Source organism: Geotrypetes seraphini, chromosome 1, assembly GCF_902459505.1.
Source record: "Geotrypetes seraphini chromosome 1, aGeoSer1.1, whole genome shotgun sequence".
In the NCBI taxonomy this organism is placed as follows: Eukaryota; Metazoa; Chordata; class Amphibia; order Gymnophiona; family Dermophiidae; genus Geotrypetes; species Geotrypetes seraphini.
Window position 1 is genome coordinate 492,989,781 of NC_047084.1, and position 23,490 is coordinate 493,013,270.

Here is a 23,490-nt window from a genome sequence, read left to right on the forward strand (position 1 = left end):
ACTTCTCTCATGTCTGTTGGATGGGAATGAGAAGAGGTCTGTTATGTATTTAGGGGCTAGACCATATAATACCTTGAAGCAGAGACATCCCAGCTTAAACTTCGTGCGTGCCTCCATTGGCAGCCAGTGCAGGAGTTGGTAGGAAGGGGTTATGTGATCGGACTTCTTCAGCCCGAAGATCAGCTTGACTGCTGCGTTTTGTATCAGTTGCAGTCTTTGCATTTGCTTCTGGGAGATTGTCAGATGGGTAATGTTACAATAATCAAGGTGGCTTAGTATAAGGGATTGTACTAGAATTCTGAATGCTGGAGCGTGGAAGTATGCTCTAATGGACCTAAGTTTCCAGAGAGTGAAAAATCCTTTTTTGATTAGGGAGTCCACATGGTCTTTCATGGTTAGCCCTTGGTCTAGTATTACCCCGAGAATCTTCATTGTTGGTTGAATGGGGTAATTAAGATTGTTAATGAGTAATGATTTTGTCGTATTATGTGCATGTGGCGAGGCTATAAAGAATTTAGTTTTATCTGCATTGAGCTTCAGTTTGAATTCTGTGGTCCATTGTTCCATCAGGTTTAGTGCTTCTGTTGCTATGGGGGTGATTTCGGAGGGTGACGCATTAAACGGGATAATGATTGTGAAGTCATCTGCGTAACTGAATACTTTTATACCTTGCTTGGTCAGTTGCATACCTAGTGAAGATATATAGACGTTGAAGAGTAGTGGGGATAGTGGGGACCCCTGTGGAACGCCTGATGGGTTTCTCCATGTTTTAGAGAGGTTGTGGTTGAAGCGCACTTGATAGGTGCGGGTCGTAAGGAATCCTCGGAACCAGTTAAGCACCTCACCTCCGATGCCGATTGCGTCTAAACATTGTAGCAGTTTTTTGTGATCCACCAAGTCGAAGGCTGAGCTCATGTCAAATTGCATGATTAAGGCATTATAGCCCTTGCTGAATAAGTTGCGTATGTATTCTAGGGTCACTGCAATTACCGTCTCAGTGCTGAACAGAGGTCTGAAGCCAGACTGGGTTTCATGTAGCAGCGAGAACTGGTCAAGGTAGTCCATCAATTGGGTGTGTACTAGACCTTCCATTAATTTTGCGAAAAATGGGATGGATGCTACCGGTCTATAGTTAGTTGCTGATGTTAGGGATTGTTTACGATTTTTTGGGGTAGGGGTGATTATTATGTGACTGTTTTTCGATAGGAATTTTCCGTTTTTGAAGTTATTGGACATATGACTCCATGACTCATATCTCCCCTCAACCATCTCTTATTCAAGCTGAAGAGCCCTGGCTGCTCTAGCCTTTTCTTATATAGAAATCATCTCAACCCCTTTATCATTTTTATCACTCTTCTCTGTACCTTTTCTAATTCTTTATCTTTTTTGAGATGTGGTGACCAGAATTGCATACAGTATTAAAGATGCGGTCACACCAAGGCATTATAACATTCTCATCTTTGTTTTCCATTCCGTTCCTAATAATTCCTAACATTCCATTTGTTTTCTGAGCTGCTGCTAAACGCTGAGCAGAAGGTTTCAGCGTATCATTAACAATAATACCTAGATCCTTTTTCTGAGTGGTAACTCTTATTGCCTAAATTACAAAACCACGCTAGCGGCTGCTGCGCGGTAATGGCCCCGAAGCCCATAGAGATTTAAAGGGCTTCAGGGTTGTTGCTGTGTGGCAGCTGCTAGTGCGGCTTTGTAAAACAGGCTCTTAATGTGTAGGGTTACCATATGACTCCAGAAAAAGGAGGATGGATTGAGACATTTAGGATTTACTTCAATTGCTTTCAATAGAAGTAAAACCCAGTTGTCTCAATCTGCCCTCCTTGGTAGTAAAACCCAGTAAAACTCAATCCGTCCTCCTTTTCCTGGAGCCATATGGTAACCCTACTAATGTGGAACCCTGCATTATGTAGTTATAGTGGGTTCCTCTTTCCCCCATGAATCACTTTGCACTTGCTCACATTAAGGCCCGGATTCTGTATAGGACGCCTGGGACGGGCGTCCTATACAGAATCAGGCCTATGCTCACCCAAAATAAACCTGATTCTGTAACCGACGCCATGTTACAGACACCAGTTACAGAACTGGGTTACTGTAAACGTGGCCGCTATACTTATTGCACCAAGGGATCTGACTGCCACGATAAGTATAGTAGCCCTGGCTGCCAGTCCCCCCACGAACGAACCTCCCCCCCACAAATGATCACCACATGAGGGAGCCCAATCCCTCCTGCACAAAGACCGCCCCTCCCCCCACATAGATCGTGGCAGGAGGGAGCCCAATTCCTCCTGCCAGACCCCCCCCATGAATCCCCCACCCCTTCCGGAAGATCGTCAGCAGGAGGGTGCCCAACCTCTCCTGCCAGACCCCCCCCAATGAATCCCCCCTCCCCGGACCCCCAATGAAACACCCCCTCCACGGACCCCCCCCCCCCACGGAAACCCCCAACTGCCACCAGGTTAGCAGCAGAGCAGGAGCGCTGATGGCTCACTCCTGCCTGCTGCTCCTCTGGACCACAATGGATAGCAATTTTGGGGGAGGCCACGGCTCCTGTGGCCCTCCTCCCCATTCCAATACATATGGTCCAATGTATACAAGCACTCACTTGTGAAAAGGAAGAACAGATTTCATCTGCAAAGTTGTAAATGCTGTCATACATACATGGTTTGCAGAGCAGAAGATATATTTTCCTTTGGTCTAAGAAACATGAGCTGGGTTTCCTGTTTTTAACTTGCAAATCACAGAGGCCATACAGTCTTAAAAATAGTCCCATAAGGTGAGAATTGAACTAGTGTGAGGCATTTGCTAAGTTTGGCAAGCTGGGTATACTTTCCTGCCAGCCCCCTAAGTGCTTCTCTCTTCTAATTTCTAATAGGCCTAGCCAAACCCAAAGTACCTCTCCTAGTCTAAAGTTTTCCAAAGCGTAACGTCCTACAGACTCTCTTGTAACTGAAGGTTTCTGCTGCTTCTTTTAAATTTACAGCAATTACCGATCCAAAAATATATCAGATGGAGCGCAAGTCAGCATGATAAGACTAAAAAACTAAATAAATGAGAAAATCTGGGAAACCTTCAGTGTTTAGGATAGCATGACGCCATTAAAAAGAGTAACGAATGGATTATCTCTTCTCCACTGGGTCATTTGATTTTTGAGCAATTCCTTTTAAGTTTAAGGCTCTCCTATGGTTATAGTATGCTTTTTTTGTAATATTCCTGGTGGCTATTGTTCAAAACTGAGGATGTAGACTATGGCTGGAACTTTGGATGCCCTTTGGGTCAAATCCAAAATAATTACTCATATTCCCTGGCAACAGCTAAAAATCACATGTCTGCTGCATCCTGCATCAAAAAAAAGGAGACATGCCTCTGATCATCACAACAGTCAGGCAGCAGTGGAGCTCCCATCTGACCACATTCAGGAAGAGGAAAGGCTCAGATCTTGCCTGTAGCACAAAATCTCCACGGTGGCTCTGCTCACCACTATACCAGCACAGTGACTGCTCGTTACCGCCAGAGTTAACAAGAACTAGCAAATGCCACTTGACTCAGTGCTTAAGAGAGAGCGGTTGCAAGGACAGACAGGAAGTGCCATTCTCCTATTTCTCGTCATCTTCTCCATAGAACAAGTGAAGATCTAGGGCAGCAGCCCAGGACAGAAGCATTTCCTATCTGACCCTGTGATGCTTTCTTTGCACTACTGATTCACTCCTATGATAATTTTTCAGTAGAAATGAGAATACATTGATAGTAAGGGGGAAGGATAAATCTTAATCTGTCTTCTAAGTGTAGCCAGGCAGACTATATTGTAGGAAGGTAAAGAGTAGCTTAAGTCCACTCAAGGCCCTGCTTAGCCACCCCTTTATATAAGGGTTTCCCGGTGACCCTTCTGTGTTGCGAGATAGTTGCTGGACTTATAGGATCCAATTCTGCGGGTGCTGAGCACCCCCAATATTGAGCAATCTGCTTCACTGGGTCCAGGAAGAGGTAATTCATATTTTGTTTTCCATCCCTAATCATTTTGAAATGGTGGCACCTATGGCTGGGGTTAAAAGAACACTTATTGTAGTTGGCAAGTCCTCAGGGCATGGGGGGTGGAGAGGAGTCGAACTTCCTCCAATTCTCCAATCCTTACCCAGCATCATTTCTGTGATGGGTGATTCAGGCACTAGATAACTTCACAGCACATGGTGAGGTATACTGATGTGCCAACTTTAGTGACTAACTTCAAGGGCAAGTCAACTGGATCCAGCCCCTTCTTGGAAGACATATTGAAAGTTATATACAGTTTCAAGGACAGGTTAAATAAATAGCTCCATAACATCCCACATTCTCTCAGTCATTTTATTTATTTATTTAGCCCGTCCTCCCAAAGGAGCCCAGAACGAGTTACAGGAGTAGATTCATAGTATGGGTAGGACAAATGTTCACAGCATTTACAGACTTTACAGCATTTACAGTACATTGTTAGGGAGCTCCTTTTCTGGCTTCTCTCTTTCCAAAATTCTCCGCCAGGACAGAGGGAGGAGACAGACTCGGAAATGATAGAGGAAATTAAACACAAATATAAGACAGGTAATGTCGTAATCTTGGGGGATTTTAATTTCCCGGGGATAGACTGGGACCTGGGAACCTCTAACTGTGGCAAGGAGGCAAAGTTCCTGGAAGTGCTAGGGGACTGCTTCCTAGAACAATTGGTGGGAGAGTCGACAAGAGGAAACATCACCTTGGACTTGGTCCTAAATGGCATTACGGGACTGGCAAAGGAAGTAGAAGTCACGGTCCCACTGGGGATGAGCGATCACAACAAGATCAACTTCAAACTCGATGTCAGGAAGGGGAATGGTACCAAAACCTCAACCACGACTTTAAACTTTAAAAGGGGAAGATATGATAGCACGAGAGCCATGGAGAAACAACGGATCAAGAAAAAGATGGGCAAAGTCAAAACGGTAGAACAGGCATGGTCCCTACTGAAAAATACTATCACAGAAGCACAAAGCCTCTACATTCTGTGGATGCCCAATGCAAAGAAAACTAAAGGTAAAAGAGAGCCGGCATGGCTCACTAAACAGGTGAAGGAAGCCATAAAAGAAAAGAAGGACGCCTTTAAAACATGGAAACGCACAAAAACAACCGAAGCTTGGAACAAACACAAAGCTGATCAGAAGAAATGCCACAGGGCGGTGAGGGATGCCAAAAAGGACTATGAGGAGAAAATAGCGCATGAGGACAAAAACTTCAAGCCCTTCTTTAGGTACGTAAAAGGGAGAAAACCCGCAAAAGAGGCGGTGGGACCGCTGGACGACCAGAGAAGGAAAGGGTACATCAAGGAAGACATACAAATTGCAGACAGACTAAATTCCTTCTTTGCATCTGTCTTTACGAAGGAGGAAACCGCAAAAATTACAGAAACAGTGAAAGTGTTCAAAGGAGTAATAGAGGACAGCCTTAGCACAGTAGAAGTGGACTTGGACCAGATTTACCGCCAGATCGACAAACTCAAAAGTGACAAATGTCCTGGACCAGACGGAATTCATCTGAGAATCTTGAAAGAGCTGAAAGTGGAAATTGGAGAACTATTGCAAAAACTTGCCAACCTGTCAATCAAAACAGGACAGATACCGGATGACTAGAAGATAGCGAACGTCACGCCGATATTTAAAAAAGGATCGAGAGGAGTGCCAGGCAACTATAGACCTGTGAGTCTCACGTCAGTCCCTGGGAAGATGGTTGAGGAGCTGATCAAGGATAGCATAATCCGGCACTTAGACACACACGACCTGATGAGAGCCAGCCAACATGGATTCAGGAAAGGGAAGTCATGTTTGACGAATCTACTTCAATTTTTTTGAGACAGTGAACAGACAAATTGATAATGGAAAACCGGTGGATATTATATACTTGGATTTTCAGAAAGCGTTCGACAAGGTTCCACATGTAAGACTTCTCAGGAAACTGCAAGGCCATGGAATAGAAGGAGATATACTAAGATGGATAGTCAAATGGCTGGAGAACAGAAGGCAGAGAGTGGGCATAAATGGGAAGTTCTCAGACTGGGAGAATGTGACTAGTGGTGTACCCCAGGGCTCGGTACTTGGGCCCATCTTATTTAATATTTTCATCAATGACCTAGAGGATGGAACATCCAGTGAGATCATCAAGTTTGCAGATGACACAAAGCTATGCCGGGCAATCAAATCGCAGAAGGACAGTGAGGAACTCCAGAGCGACTTGAGTCGATTGGAGAAATGGGCAGATAAAGGGCAGATGAAGTTTAATGTGTAAAAATGCAAAGTGATGCACTTAGCAAGAAAGAATAAGGAACACAAGTATAGTATGTCAGGTGCAACTCTGGGAAAAACCGAACAGGAAAAGGACCTGGGTGTACTAATTGATAGGACCCTGAAACCGTCGGCGTAATGTACAGCGGCGGCATAGAACACAAATAGAATGCTAGGCATGATAAAGAAGGGAATCGCGAGTAGATCGGAGAAAGTAATAATGCCGTTTTATAGAGTGATGGTCAGACCACACTTGGAATACTGCATCCAACATTGGTCTCCATACCTAAAGAAGGATATAAAACTGCTGGAGAGGGTGCAGAGACGAGCAACAAAGCTAGTGAAAGGTATGGAGAACCTGGATTATGAGGAACGACTTAAGAGACCGGGGTTGTTCTCCCTTGGGAAGAGGAGACTGCGAGGGGACCTGATCGAGACTTTCAAAATACTGAAAGGAATCGACAAAATAGAGCAGGAAAAACAGTTATTTACAATATCCAATGTGACACGGACAAGAGGGCACGGACTGAAGCTGAGGGGGGACAGGTCCAGGACAAATATCAGGAGGTTCTGTTTCACGCAGCGAGTGGTGGATACCTGGAATGCTCTCCCAGAAGAGGTAATTGTGGAATTGTAATTGTAATTGTAGGATTTAAGGGTAAACTAGATGTACATCTCCTTATGAGTGGCATAGAGTGATACGGGTAAGGGTAAACTAGATGCACATCTCCTTATGAGAAGCATAGAGTGATATGGGGACTAAAACTATTCCAGGGTACACCTGACGGGGCCTCCGCGTGTGTGGATCGCTGGACTTGATGGACCTAGGGTCTGATCCGGAGATGGCAATTCTTATGTTCTTAATAGAGAATCGAAATTTATTATTTTCCTTTAAATATCATAAATAATTACATAGCACATTCAATTGGCGGTGACTCTGGCTAGTTAGTTCGTCACTGGGTTCTGGATGTGACGCCTGTTTAATGAGGAGCCTTTTTGAGTGTCTGGTAGTCTTCCTCCTGAAGAAGCGAGTCAGAGAAATCCGTGCTGTGTTGGGGAAGACTGTGGATTGTGTTTTCGGACATTGGATAGTGAAGATTTTTTAAGATCTTTGTGATATATTGGTCTGGGTTTTGAAATTTTTCTTTTGGACTCTTTTTGTGGATTCTTTTTTGAACTATGTAACACTGGGGAGCACTTCGCATGTTGAGCAGCTGGAGTACAGACATTGTGGAAGTCCAGCCACCAAAACCGTGACTAAAATCTTTTTTCTTTGCAGTTTCTCTCCTGCCGCTGTGATCAGTATATAAATTAACAGCTAATTCAGTAATTTAAAGGTAGGCAGGGAGGGTGCTGTGATGGTTTAAACTCAAACACTGCAGCAAGACAAAGGAGGGAGCTGGCAAGACGGCAAACACCCGGGGGCAGCAGAGGAAAACACTGCATCGCCCTCAACCGGAGCCGCACAAAATACTTCACGTGGCCGCATGCCACGTGGTTTAAAGCTTAAGCTGGTACAGTCTGTGGCTCGTATACCTGAAGCTTATCAGCTTTTTTCTGAGCACATTATTTAATTATTTATGATATTTAAAGAAAAAATAATAAATTTCATTTCTCTATTAAGAAGGATTTTGTATGCAGTTTGGAAAATTTATGGGTTATTGAATATTTTACTCCCATTATTTTTGTATGTGTTCTCTCTTTCCATCCAGATCTCCCTTTTCATTCAGGAAACCCTCTGAACCTCAGATTGTTCTCGTCTCTTCCTTGTCCCTTTACCTTAGTGGTTCTAAGGGTGCTTTCACTCACAGTATCTGATGCTGTCTTCCCTGATCAAAGGCCTTTTTGATTTTCTCAGGACTCAATGCCACAAAGCTTTATCTTGCAGGTTGCAGAGATGGCACTTGTTGCCAGGAGACCCAAAAAAGGCAGATAACACATTTTCTTCCAAAATTGGGACCTTAAATAATTCAATGGTCCCACCGAACTCCTCTTCTGAGCATATCCCAGTTGAGTACATAATTAACGTGTTTCCCCCAAAATAAGACAGTGTCTTATATTAATTTTGGGTCCCAAAAACACATTAGGGTTCATTTTCAGAGGATGTCTTATTTTTTTTTCCTGTACAACAATCATCTCTCCCTTCCTCTCTTCCACCTCAATTCTTCCTCTTTCCTTTCTCACTCCCGCCCCCATGTGTATCATCTTTCCTCCCCTCTCACCCATCCCCTTGTACAGTATTTTTCTATCCCTCTCTCCCATCCCCTGGTGCAGCAGAACCCCACTGACCCTCTCATCATGAGACTGACATACTTCCACTCTGAGGCCTCCAAAAACAGCAGCGGTGGCAGCACTCTGAACAGGTTGTTTTTTAAGGCCTTCCCTCTGCCGCATTACTGATGATGTCATCAGTGACATGGTAGAGGGAAGGCCACAGCTGGGAAGGCCGTGAAGCAGCCCATTAAGAGCGCTGCCGCTGCTGTTATTTTTGGAGGCCTCGGGGCAGAGGTATATCAGTCTCACGGTGGGAGAATCGGTGGGGTTTTGCTGCATAGGGGAATGGGAGGGAGGGATAGAAAGAAGCTGCACAAGAGGATGAGTTTGAGGGTTGGTGGGGGTTCTGTTGCACAGGGGGATAGGAGGGAGAAATAGAAAGATGCTGCACATGGGGATGGGTGAGAGGGTCGGTGGGGTTCTGCTGCAGTGGGATGGGAAGGAGGGATAGAAAAATACTGTATAAGGGGATGGGTGAGAGGGAAGGAAAGATGATGCACATGGGGGGGGAGAAAGGAAAGAGGAAGAATTGGGGTGGAGGAGAGAAATGGAGAGATGCTACTGCGGAGAGAAGACCTGTCCCCAGCAGGGAAGACTGCAAAGTAGCTCGTTCAGAGCGCTGCCACCGCTGCTGTTTTTGGACGCCTCAGAGCAGAGGTATCCTAGGTCTCACTGGGGTTGCTGAACTGACAAGTCCAATTTTTTCAACGAATCGGGCAGTACTAGTGTCAGGGATGGAGTTGGGGAGTGTTAGAGACATTCGGGAGGGGCTTTGGGGAACGATCTTAACTAGGGCTTATTTTTGGGGTAGGGCTTATATTAGGAGCATCTTTAAAAATCATGCTAGGGCTTATTTTCAGGTTAGGTTTTATTTTCGGGGAAACACAGTAGAACAATCCTGGCTACTTATACCTCTATGCTGTTTCCAGGGTAGTTCCACCCCTAAAGGACATAAAAGGAGGGGGTTAATAGGATTGAAAGCTACAAACAGGTTGCATGAGGTTGCGAAAAAAGAGTAGCAGATGAAAAGAGAGTGGCAGATAAAATTTAATGTGGACAAATGCAAAATGATGCATATTGGGAAGAATAACCCGAATCACAGTTACTGGATGCTAGGGTCCACCTTGGGGGGGGGGGGGGGTAGTGCCCAAGAAAAGGATCTGGGTGTCATCGTAGACAATATGATAAAACTTTCCGCCCAATGTGTGATGGCGCCAAAAAAGCAAACTATGCTAGGAATTATTAAAAAAGGGATGGTTAACAAGACTAAGAATGTTATAATGCCCCTGTATTTCTCCATGGTGCGACCTCATCTGGAGTATTGCGTTCAATTCTGGTCTCCCTATCTCAAGAAAGATATAGTGGCGCTAGAAAAGGTTCAAAGAAGAGCGACCAAGATGATAAAGGGGATGGGACTCCTCTCGTATGAGGAAAGACTAAAAAGTTTAGGGCTCTTCAGCCTGGAAAAGAGACGGCTGAGGGGAGATTTGATTGAAGTCTACAAAATCCTGAGTGGAGTAGAATGGGTACAAAGTTACAAAGACTAAGGGACACTCGATTAAGTTACAGAGTAATACCTTTAAAACCAATAGGAGGAAATATTTTTTTCACTCAGAGAATAGTTAAGCTCTGGAATGCATTGCCAGAGTTGTGGTAAGGGCAGAGAGCATAGCTGGTTTCAAGAACGGTTTGGACAAATTCCCTGGAGGAAAAGCCCATAGCCTGTTATGGAGAAAGACATGGGGGAAGCCACAGCTTGCCCTGGATCGGTAGCATGGGATGTTGCTACTCTGTGGGTTTTGGCCAGGTGCTAGTGACCTGGATTGGCCACCATGAGAACGGGCTACTGGGCTTGATGGACCATTGATCTGAGCTAGTAAGGTTATTCATATGTTCTTATGTTAGGAATAAGAGAGAAAGATAGAGAATGAGATCAAAAGAGGAAGGGCCAAGTTTTAACCTGCTTTCTGAGGTTGTAAGTAATCTTTTCCCAGGATAAAAGATTATCCTTGGTAGAGTCAGAAGACTTATTGCAATTTTCAGCTGTATGCAAATTTCCAAAGACTAGACTAAGAGGGGGGAACAGACCAAGTGTCAATAGTTTCATATGCAACTTAGATGAAAGAACCTGCTTGCAAGACACTGTGAGTTGTTGAACTTGCAGCAAAACCTCAGCTTTTCTTTGGGAACCACTCCATGGTTCTCCTGCTTGATTATTCAGTTGATAGGAATTAGAGACACTGGGAGACCCCATAGCGATTTCTGCCCCCTCAGGAAAGACCTCCTGCGCAAAAAGCAAACGCTTGCACTGCCTTAGGGCACCACACCACTCCTCTATAGGTGTCACTGTGGTGGTTCCCTTCTTTTATTTTCTACCCGCTTTCTTAGTGGAATCTACGTGCAAGACATTTACATGGCCTTTTCTGGTGACATCATAGAAACATAGAAGATGACGGCAGATAAGGGCCATAGCCCATCAGGTCTGCCCACTCTACTGACCCACCCCCAAGTCTACTATCCTAGGGATCCCACTCCTGGTGACAGGTTCCCTTGGCTTAACCCTCTGGATCCCACATGGGCATCCCGTTTGCTCTTAAATTCTTGCACGCTGTTTGCCTCGATCACCTGCACCGGGAGCTCGTTCCAAGGATCAACCACTCTCTCGGTGAAGAAATATTTCCTGGTGTCGCCATGAAATTTCCCGCCCCTGAGTTTGAGCGGATGCCCTCTTGTGGCTGAGGGTCCTTTGAGAAAGAGAATCTCTTCTTCCAACTCGATACGGCCGGTAATATACTTAAACGTCTCGATCATGTCTCCTCTCTCCCTACGTTCCGCGAGTGAGTACAGCCGCAAATTTTTCAGCCTTTCCTCGTACGATAGATCCTTGAGCCCTGAGACCATCCTGGTGGCCATCCGTTGCACCGACTCTACTCTCAGCACATCTTTTCGGTAGTGTGGCCTCCAGAATTGCACACAGTATTCCAAATGAGGTCTCACCATGGTTCTATATAATGGCATTATGACATCATGTGCACTCAGAGCACGCCGGTTAAACTTCTTCCCCCTTGAAAGAGAGCTAGCATTGATAGTATCAGCTCAAGGACATGAGAATGATAACGCCTGTATTTTTGGGCAGGACTGAAGACCTCCTCCCCATTTCACTAAAATGTATCAATCCTCTCCTTATCATAAGAGAACCCCCACCCTCCCACCCCATGCTTTAGCTCAGAAACATGCTTTAGAATAGTAATTTTCTTTGGGAAGGGGAGGTTGTGCACCACTGCATGTGTACATGTGATGAGGACTTCATCACTTTACATTCTTTATAGAAATTCAATTGTGAACTGTGAAGTCTGCATCTGCTGCTGGGGATTTTCTGAGAACTGTCCCTTGGATCACAAATTACTGAATGAAGAGAAACCTGGCTGAATTCCAGAGGATTTGCAAGCGTCTCAGCACAAGACACTAAAACTTTTCCATAGAAATAAATATACAAGAATTATCATTTTGTTTATAGTTCAATTAAAATATGGCATAACATCTCATGAAACATGACGTATAGCTTTACCTGGCAAAGCAAAAAATTTCTCTGTCTTCACTGGCAGTTAACTAAGTTCTGGAGCTTCTACTAATATGACTGGAATCTCGGTGTGGAACAGGATGACCTGGCAGCTGCCAGCAGAAAATTTGAACTTGCTGTAAAAACTAACAAGTAAATTATAAACTTGGCTTTAATTTAACCAAACAATAAGATTTATTGCTATTAAGCTGTTAATAAGTAATCTCTTTTGGCTAGGAAATTTTTATTGAACTTGTTGGGGGATGGGAAAAAGGGATCTTTTCCAGATAAGGGGCCGGAAAAAGTGCACGCGCCAAAAGTTAAGCCCTGCCACCTTTTGCCAGCGCACTCAACCTTAACCAGTGAAGTTCTCAGCACAACGGCCCCACAACGCGGCGCGATGTGTATAAAGTAAAGTGGGGGGGTTCCCCCCCACGCCCCCCCGTCGGAGCACCCAAAAAAGATTATAAAAAAGAGGATATGAAACTTAACATTATAAAAAAATAGGATAAACTGTCGACCATTTTTTTTAAGGGCTCTGACAGGGGGGGTGGGGGGGAACCCACCCACTTTACTTTCTACAGATCGCGCCTCTTTTTTATAATGTTTTTTGGGTTAACTTTTTGGTGGGGCTTATCTGGAAAAGATCCGAAAAAAGTTAATTGAAATTCAAACATTGGATATCTCCAATGAAGATGGATTAAAAAAAAATAATCTTTAAGCTTTCAAAGCTAACAAAAAGTGCAAAACAATATACATACATATATTAATAATCATAAGCACTTATAATCAATCAGTAACAATACAGAAAAAATTAAACTCCCTCTCCCTTCCAGCATTTTTCAATCAGGGAATAAAACCAAACAAAAGAGATTATCCCCCCTCCCACCCTTCCCTGGATGTGTGTGCTATAACAACATAAAATAAAGATAAAAGACAACTATAAAGAAGCCACAAAAGTCGTCAATGGAGATGGATTTAAGAACTGAACTCCTTTAAAATGGGGAGGGCCATAAACCCGAAGGGCCATCAACCCAGTATCCTGTTTCCAACAGTGGCCAACCCAGGTCCCAAGTACCTAGCTAGATCCCAAGTAGTAAAACAGATTTTATGCTGCTTATCCTTGGAATAAACAGTAGATTTCCCCAAGTCATCTCAATAATGGCCTATGGACTTCTATTTTAGGAAATTATCTAAACATTTTTTAAACCCTGCTAAACTAACTGATGTCACCACATTCTCCAGCAACAAATTCCAAAGTTTAATTATTTTCTCCAGGTTGTTTTAAATCTACTACTTCATCGCATGCTTTATCACATGCCCCCTAGTCCTAGTATTTTTGGAAAGAGTAAATAAGCAATTCACATCTACCCTTTCTACTCCACTCAGTATTTTATAGACTTCTGTGATATCACCCCTGAGCCGTCTCTTCTCCATTCTGAAGAGCCCTAGCCTTCCTCATACCTCCTGTCTGTTACATTATAGGCGTACTGTACAATCCATTTCTGAACCAGTCTTCAATTGGTACTACTACACCCCTATCCCTGCTGGGTTGACTATTAGTGATTCATTTTCTTTGCTGTAAAATTCTATAGCATATAGTCCACTTATTTGTGTTAAGTGTCAATTCAGGAACCACTTACATGTATAGGACACATGTAAATGCACATGTCCAGTTATAAATTGCTCTGTTAGATTCATATAACACCTGAATATTTAGTACACCTAAATGTAACTCACCTTGAGTTACATGCAAATAAATACTTAAATAAATGTAACACTAAATAAAGAGCTGGATCTAATAGGCAGAAGGAAGATATCCAATGGGAACCTGTGATAACAAGGTACAAATGGCATCACAACAATAGGATAGATCACATTGGAGGGGAAAGGGTAACACTATGGCCTGGATTCTGTATAGAACACTGGTCCCGGGCGTCCTATACAAAATCAGGCCTACACCCGCCCAAAGTTGACCCGATTCTGTAATCGACGTCCATGTTGCAGACACCGGTTACAGAATCGGGTTTAACATGCCCAACCTCCCTCCCCCAACTCCCCAGCTGCCCCCCGAAGATTGCCGGCAGGAGGGTACCCACTCCTCTTGCCGGCCCCCCAACCCCCCTAAAATCGCTGGCAGGAAGGTGCTCAACCCTTCTTGCTGACAGAACCCGCCCCCCCGACAATCGCGGCAGGAGGGTACCCAACCCCTCCTGCCGACCCCCCCCCCCAACAGCCCTCTCGAAGATCATGGCAGGAGGGTACTCAATCTCTCCTGCTGACTCCCCCAATGGCCCTCTCGAAGATTGCGGCAGGAGGGTACCCAACCCCTCCTGCCAGATCTCCCCAATAAAAACCCCCACCCCAGAACCCCCCCTTGGCCTTACCAGCAAGTTGGAACAGATGGCTCCTCGCACATCCGGGCAGCAGGCCCACCTCCGTCCAAATGAGGCGGGCCCACCCCTCCCCTGCCCAACCCACAGGATCCTAGGGCCTGATTGGTCCAGGCGCCTAAGGCCCCTCCCACTATAAGAAAAAACAAGGGAAAGGGCTTGGTGGACAAACTCAGATAATTTATTCCAGACAAAGGGGGAAGCTAGATGAAAAGAACGGAAGTCTGGAATGGCAGTGGAGGAGAAGGGTAAAGCTAAGAGCGGCTTATCTGAGGAATGGAGTTCTCTGGGAGGTTTATAAGGAGAGAGGAGAGAAATTGAGGGGCAGCAGAATGAACACACTTGTAGATCAGCAATAAGATCTTGAACTGTACGTGATGGCAGACAGTATCCCCCAAAGTAGTAATATACTATGCTACTCACCCCCAGGCATAAGCTGTGGCTTTCCCTATGTCTATTTAATAATGATTTATAACTTGGTCAATCCTTTTGTAAATACAGCTACAATAATTGCTTTTACACATGCTCTGGCAACGAGTTTCAGAGCATAGCTATGCACTGACTGAAAAAAACAAACAAACCACCTGTTTTCTCCTATTTGTTTTAAATGCATCGCTATGTTTCTGTGCATGCCCAGATCCAGGGGTGGAAGTGTTATATAAAGACGAACACGCAGAAAAGGAACTACTGTTCAAGGCCAAATCATTGCTTTTGAACCTGATCAGAAGGGCTGCCAAAGCTCCTGAAAGTTTAGATTCTCAGATTTCTTAGCACTGCGTGAAGGGCAGAGAGGTGTCTGATGAACAAGTGGAGGTCACATCTCAGGATTCAGAAAGAGAGAAGCTCTCCCTGTGCCAGTTGTCTTTGTAAATCTTTAAGCCAGGGCTACTCTGGATTCTAACAAGGAAAGCTACCAACAATGTGTTTCAACAACATCCATCCTTACCTGTGGTATCCTCAAGGTTGTGAGCATTTATTTATTCTAGATCATTCTCCCAAGGGAGCTCAGAACAGTTTACATGAATTTATTCAGGAACTCAAGTAGGCTCACAATCTATCTAAAGTACCTGGGGCAATGGGGGGGGTGGGGGGGGGGAAGGGGAGAGGGTGTAAGTCACTTGCCCAGGGTCACAAGGAGCAGCATGGATTTGAACCCGCAACCCCAGGGTGCTGAAGCTGTAGCTTTAACCACTGTGCCACACACTCCCCTTTTAGATAGTGAGAAATCCTTGCCCTTCAAGCATGTGGCTATCCCCTCACCCACTTCCCCCTTTCTTTCATAAGATTGGTTAAGGAGGCAGAGTAGTAGGAAAAAAAAAACAACAACCAAAGACAATAGGGGTTGCCCTAGAGATTTCTACAGGCTGCCATTGGCCTCCAGGCCTTGAATTGAAAAACACTGACCTGTGCAATAAGAGGGCAATTTTATAAATCTTTTTTGTACATTAAAAAGCTCTTATGAAATTAGGTATAACCTAGAAATACATGCAGTCCAAGCCAGCATATACTTGTGCAGTAGCCCCCTAATTCTATAATCCTAGTACTTAAAAGTATACATTTGCTTGCTAAGATTATAGACTACTAGCACTTATACACATGAATGTCACATTCACACACTAAGGCCCGGATTCTGTAACCTGTGCCATTGTCGGCGTCCGCCTTAAAAGCATCTGCCGATTGTAGGTCAAATGCACCTCCTGCAAAGACAGGCACCAGAATTGTAGGTCAGGGTTTTCCAGGCCTACATTTCCAGTGCCTACCTTTGATGTATATTGCACCTATATGCTGTCACACAGCTATCCCCTGCTCTGACTGGCAGGCGGCTTAGCTGTGCTGAATCCTGACCTGTCGGCGTGGCTTCCCCAGGAAAGAGGAAGGCTTTTCAGGTTAAACAGACCTAGGCACCTGCCTAGTCTGCCAGGCCACACTGAGATACTTTGCCAAAAAGGAGACACAATTCAGGTATATTTAAATTCTCATTCTTAGGCTTTATTGAACAGGGGGTCTGAATACTTTCAGCCACCCTCATGGAATGCAAAAATTAAGCATAAAACAAAAATAGCATATAGTTGCCAGAATGGCTTAAAGTTCAAGTATGGCATACAATTGCAGTTCCCTGGCCTTTCTCTGCTTTAAAGATAGTCCTCTTCACCAGGGTTCAAATAAACAGAAATGCCATGAAAATAAACTTCCAAACAATGAAAGCAAACTGCATCACAAAGCAGATAAATGAAGTGGCAAACTTTAGAAATAAAGTTCCAGGCTTTTCAGCTAACCTAGCTGAGTAACGTGTATAGTTTTCAGAGCAGACTCCTAGAGACGGACCACAGCAGGATATTAGATAAGCTGGTAGGTTTACAAAGGCTTTAACCCAGAGACTTCAGCTATCAAAGATACAGTCCCTTTAGCAAACAACAATCTCCGGGCAGTCCCAGAGTGAGAGGTTTTCCTTCTCTCTCTAATCAGTGACACCTGGGTTCTGGTTGCAGAGAGCCAGCACTCAAACGCAGCTTAGTGAGACAGATACTCGGCTTCCCTTCAGCTTATCCATGCATGCCCTCCCAACACGGTCCCAAAGAAGATGCTTTTTAAAACCTGGACAAAGTGCTGGGTTTTGAAAAGTGGTCCAGACGCCCGGACATGCCCTCTAAAAACAGAACATGTCTGGGTAAATTGGGATGTCTGGTAACCCTAACCATAAGTGTACCAGTTAGAGTGGGATATGGGCCTGGATCCCCTTCTCTAACAACCACTAGGCTACTCCAGGGACCTGCTTGCTGCTCTAAGAGGAATGCCCATTATATCTGCTGCTGCTGCCATACAGCCTTCTTCGGGGGTGGGTGAGAAGTGGATAGTGATCACTGAGAGATTAAAGGGGTTTATTTTTTCATTTAGGGTTACCATATGGCTCCAGAAAAAGGAGAATGGATTGAGATATCTGGGTTTTACTTCCATTGTGGAAGTATAACCCAGATATCTCAATCTGTCCTCTTTTTTCTGGTAACTCTATTTTCATTCCGCCCATGGTCATATGCCCTATTTTTTTGGCATGGACATTTTGTCCATGTTTCATTACCACAGAAAAACATCCAAATCGTAAGATCACCCTAGTCTTAGCTAAAACACGCCTCCAACGTGCCCTCTGGCAATTTAGAAAAACTGCAGAGAAAAACATCCCAAATATGAGTTTCAAAAACTGCAATTTAAACTTTTTTTTTCTGAGAAAAACATCCATCTGCCACTTTATGTCATCTTTTGGATGTTTTCCTGTTTTGAAAATGAGCCTCAAAGGTGCTTGTGAGTGCTGAGATAATGTACCCTAATTAAATATGAGTTATGGAAGGGAGTGGACTATATTAAGGGACATCTCACCTCCATGAGATATAACTCTTTTGTAAGGTTCGATCACTTTCATATCAATCCTTTGTTCCTGTTCTCCGATCACCACTGTCCTCCACAGTCGATTATCTTCTCGCTCTTCTTCTGCTGTGTATTCTGGAATTGATTCACCTTTTTTGGGGAAAACATTCCTAGCAGTTTGGCGGTCTTCTGGAAATAAGAAATGTAAGTAATCATTGATTAAGGAGATATGTGCATCACCAATTAAATTTTGCTCTGTAGTCTTTCGCTCACAAGGTAAGTGAGCAGCGGTGATCTCCATGGAAAATATAAAACATAAGAACTGCACTCTGATATCTTCCACTGAATGTTGTTTTAAGACCCAATGTTCGTTTAATCTTAACTTAACCGGTCTACTCGTACGACCAATATAAAACAGCTTGCAGGGACATTCAATCGCATAAACAACTAGCTGACTGTTGTTTATGCCATTGAATGTCCCTGCAAGCTGTTTTATATTGGTCGTACGAGTAGACCGGTTAAGTTAAGATTAAACGAACATTGGGTCTTAAAACAACATTCAGTGGAAGATATCAGAGTGCAGTTCTTATGTTTTATATTTTGCATGCAGGAGGAAGAGAGAAAAAAAAAATGTTGGACTGGTGGAAAGGAGGGAGAAATGTTGGACTGGGAGGTGGATCAGAAAGGAGGAAGGGAAGGAAGATGGACTGCAGGGGGCAGAAAGGAGGAAGGAAAAGAGAAATGTTACACTGGAGGGGAAGGAGGGAAGGATAGAGATGTCAGACAATGGAAATAGGGAGGGAAGGAGAGAGAGATAGGAAGGGAAGGTAAGACATGGAAATATAGATTTTGAGAAGAAAGCAGAAAAAAGGGAAAAATTGAATGGTAAGTTAATGCCAAAGGTGGATGCAACTACGTTAGGGAGGTACAGGGAAATATATTAATGTAGTCAGAAAATCGCTGAATGGAAAAAAAAAGATCAGACTGACTATGATAGTGATAATAATGTGTGTCAGTGAGAAGAGAGTAGAGCTACTGGTATTCAAAAAATGCTCAGAGAAGTGAAACCCTGAAGAGGGGGTGAAAACCACCTCTTGAGAGGAAGAGTTTACCATCCAATCATTGCATTCACATGTAGAAAATCACTCTCTGGTCACTGAAAAATATAATTTTATAACACTTATGTGGTATTATTCCAAAAGCTATGTCGTGAAACTCTCTATATGGACAAAATATGATTGCACTTAGCTTGCAAAAATTTTAGAAAGGTTAACAGTCTCAGGGGTCCCAACGTGGCCCCGTTTCGAGATCTTCTGCTTCAGGAGACCCAAACGTGTTTGTTTAAAGCCCTCTGTGCAGCCTTGATAGACACAATTTTTTGCCAAGAGAAATCGGTCTTAAGATTCAAAATGTCTTTTTTTTTTTTTTCTTTTTTTTTTTCCAAAGGTGGATGCAAGGCAGAACATGAAGACGGAGAGAAAAACAGTCAAAGGACAAGAAGGCCCTGGAAACATAGTTAAAAGCACAGAAAAATGAAGCCAGCAGACAACAAAGCTAGGAGGCTGCCAGGAGGAGGGCTTCGTGGAGCGCCGCCACACGCCAACACCTCACAGTCTCCTGAGCCGCGTCCTCGCCACCCAGATTGCAGGCGTTCAGTCTTCACGCTTCCGTGACGCAGGGTAAGGGAGCCGAGTCAGCGGGGGTTGGGCTGGGAGGGAAGAGAAGCGGTCTGGCTCGGGTTTTTCAAGGCCTGGCTTCTTCGGGCAGCAGCAGCGTTTACAATTCGCTGCTGTTGTCGGCTTCAGGCCTTCCTCTCTGGCGGGTCCTGCCTATTTTCTGTTTCAGGAAGATGACCCGACAGAGAGGAAGACCAGAAGCCAGCAACAGCAATGAATTGTGAATGCTGCTGCTGCTGCCCGATGAAGTTCAAGGAGGAAAGGGAGCTGAGGGGGAGAGAATGGCAGGGCATGGAGGGAAGGAGAAATGTATGCCAGACCAAGGGAAAAGGAAGGGGGAAAGGAAGGAGGAGATGCCATATGGAGAAAGAGAGACACTGGATGGAAAGAGAAGAGAGGGCAGTGAATGGAAGGGGCAAGACAAAGGGTGAACAGTAGATAGAAGGGGTAGAGAGAGGGAGACAGACAATGAAGTCTGAGGGACATTGGGAACAGACGTTGGAAGGAAGTGGGGAAGAGAAAGAAAAAGGGCACATACAAGATTGAGGGAAGAGGATAGAGTTAGAAATAAAGATAGACAGATAGGGGGCCAGGGAGAGACAGACAGAAAGAATGACAGACAGACAGCATCCAAGGAGAGAGAGACAAATAAAAAAACACCAGACAGACATGTACTCTAGCACCCGTTAATGTAACGGGCTTTAACATTAGTTTTTATATATATTTCTAGATGCCAGATAGGCTGTGGTGAAAAACCCAAATTACTATTAACTTGCAAAGGCGTTTCTTTTAAATGGATTATGCTGAGTTATATTTTGTTTAGAGCAAACCAGCACCTCCTCCAAATGGAGTGGTGACAAAGGTAGGCCATTTTTTTCTCTCTCCCGCTTGCCTTTCATCAATTAGTTTAGCTCATTACCATGTGCAGGATAGTCAAAACAATCTGCTTCATCGGGAGTATCAAGGTCATCCACATTGATGTCAAGCTCATCTGGGGTGTCCAGGTTATCATCAGACAGAACAGACCCTTCACTTTGGTCCAGAGAGAGACTGATGTTAGGAGCTGTGAGTTTTATCCTTCTGGGATGGGAGCCATCAAGATCCAAAGAATTAGGAGGTTCTGAAGAAACAGACAGAAAGGAAAACAGAATAATAGAGTGCCACATCAGCTCCTTGATGAAGCCTTCAGGGCTGAAAGCAAAACGCTCCTTCCCCAATTGGGAAGCAGTACCCTTTCTCCCTTCCCTGTTCCCATTGTCCAGCAGTACCCCTTCTCCCTTCCCCCCTGTCCAGCAGTAACCCTTCTCCCTTCCCTGCTTCCCTTGTCTAGCAGTAGCCCTTCTCCCTTCCTTCTTCATCTCCTCCCCTTGTCCAGCACTACCTTGTCTAGTGCTGAATTCCTCAAATTTGACACCCCCCACCCCCCCCGGTTGCATGGCCTCAGGAATGAAATGCATATTTTTATATAAAGTTTATTCTTGCATTCCTTTCATAGCTGCAGGACATCGCTATCTTTACCATGACATAAAAGACATGCTGGTCCATAAGCAGAATTCAAAGCCTAAAGAAAAAACATTGCCGAGCCAATGCCAGGCAGATTTCTGTGGTATATTATGTTAATCAGGTTTTTTATTCCGTGAAATTACATTACAAAAGGTTGGGTCAGTTACCCAGGAAGTTACAATGGACAGTTTGACACGGACATTCAATAGAGTTGCTAGTTCAGGTAGATCGGTACAATTACTACAGTTAGGTCATAGTTACAAGTTTAAGTATGGCATCTTTGGCTCATCGTTATGTCCCAGGAAGGTGCCCTGAAAATGGCAAGGACTGCTCAAGATTAAGGATGCCAATGTTGGGCAGAATGGATGGGCAATGTAAGTCTTTATCTGCCATATTACTACTTTACTATGAGCAGCTGCCATGTGTGTATAAAAACTGGACCGCAAACAATTAAAGTCTGTGATGGCCACCAGCAGCTGTTGGGTTTCAATTTCTCCATAGTGCTACAATGATACACTAGTGCATATTTATATACTGTACATTTATAAAACAAAGCATTTTGGAAAACAAGTACTCTTTGTTATTTCACAGTTTCTTTTATCGTTAAAAAGGTAGAAGTCTTGGTGTCAACATAGAAGGGGACCTTTTCCTAAAGTTTAGTGTGCGCTAATGAACATTACTGTGCGCTAACTGCCATGTGGCCCAAAGATATAAAATAGGACATGCAGCATTTTAACCCCGATTCACTAACCGGCACTGATGTAGGTGGTCACCTTAAAAGCGACTGCCAATCATGTGTCCTCCTCTATATGGTTCACTAGCCCATCCCCCAGACTACTTAAGCCACCTCTGTTCAGCTCTACTAGGCTTTTCTATGCCAGGTGCTGATGTTCTGGAGGCAAGTATGTACTTTATTCCAATTTTTATGATGGGGGGAGGGGGGATTACTGGTGGAGTGTGTAGGGGTCTGTACCTTGTCCCTGGTCACTTTGGATAACTTCTGGGCACTTAATCCTGTTTTTAGATCATCTAAGTCATGGATGCCCATCCTTTTTTGGCTTGCGAGCTACTTTAAAAATGACCAAGTCAAAATGATCTACCAACAATAAAAATTAAAAAACACAAAGCACACTGTACGCAGAGAAAATGTTAATTATCATTTATATTTTTGGGGGGTTTCAAAGAGGACAAGGCAGATGACTTTAAAATTTGCAATCAGTAAAAACTATAGAAAAAATAGACAAATATAGAGCAAAATATAGACAGCAGATATAAATTCTCAAAACTGACACATTTTGATCATTAAATTGAAAATAAAATCATTTTTCCTACCTTTGTTGTCTGGTGAATTCATGAGTCTCTGGTTGCACTTCCTTCTGACTGTGCATCCAATATTTCTTTCTTTCTGCCTCCTGCATGCTTCCTCTTCTCCAGACCTCATTCCATTCCCCAATCAACATCTCTCTCTGTCCATCCAGGAGTCCAACTTTTCTTCCTCTCTCATCCCCCAGAGATCATGTGCAGCATTTTTCACCAATGCCCACCATCCTCATGCCCATTTCGCCTTCTATCACCCCTCTCCAATACCATGCCACATCTCTCCCTCCATCACTATGCCCAACTTTCCTCCCCCTTGCATCCCCTTCAATCTATCCCTCTGTTCCCTCTCTATCACCATATCCAACATTTCTCCCTCTTATCCTTCTATTCCCCATGCATCTCTACCTCACTCCTCTCTCTATGCCCAATTTTCCTCTTCCTTTCCCATGTGCGCCATCTCTTTCCCTCTTACTCACACACTTAGGCCCAACAATTGTCCCTTTCTATTCCCTCCCTCCCTTCTGTGTCTCAAGTTAGTGCCCCTTCCTCCCTCCTTTGTGTCACATGTTCATGCCCCCTCCCCCTCCCTTGTGTCTCGAGTTCATGCCCCCTCCCCCTCATTGCCTTCCAGTCTTTGTCCACCCCTGGAGCCAACCTGCACCAAAGCTTGCCTGCCCCTCGCCACCGCCACAACTGCCACCTGACAGCTCCATTAAAACATCCCCCATTGTCGCCACAACTCCGGGCAAAGGAAGGGCCAGGCGTGTGCAGCAATTGCATGTTGCTGGCCCACAAGCCTTTCTCCCGACGCCCACAAGCCTTCTATCCGACATCAGAATTGACATCGGGGGGAAGGCTTGTGGGCTGGCAGCATGCAATTGCTGCACATGCCTGGCCCTTCCTTGCCTGGAGTTGCGGCGGGGGATGATTTAATGGAGCTGTTGGATTGCTGCGGTACTGGGGGGAGAGATCCCGGGCGGTGGTGTTTTTACATTGTGCAGTCTCTCGGCGATCGACCCGCATTGCCATCGTGATCAATCGGTAGATTGCGATCGACGTGCTGGGCACCCCTGACCAAAGTCATAACGTATAAGTTCCTTCTAGGCAGTCTC

General features: G+C 44.4%; 1 protein-coding gene across 9 annotated transcripts in view; it reads right to left on the reverse strand.

Annotated features, from left to right (window-relative positions):
* PRUNE2 (prune homolog 2 with BCH domain) overlaps positions 1–23,490 on the reverse strand; it is a 447,750-nt gene that overhangs the window by 73,067 nt on the left and 351,193 nt on the right. For all 9 annotated transcript variants that reach the window (XM_033927022.1, XM_033927014.1, XM_033927006.1 and 6 more), the window contains 2 exons: positions 20,475–20,675; positions 17,892–18,068 (listed from right to left, as the gene is read on the reverse strand). In XM_033927022.1, the coding sequence (XP_033782913.1) occupies positions 17,892–18,068; positions 20,475–20,675 (378 nt within the window). The remainder of the gene's footprint in view (positions 1–17,891; positions 18,069–20,474; positions 20,676–23,490) is intronic.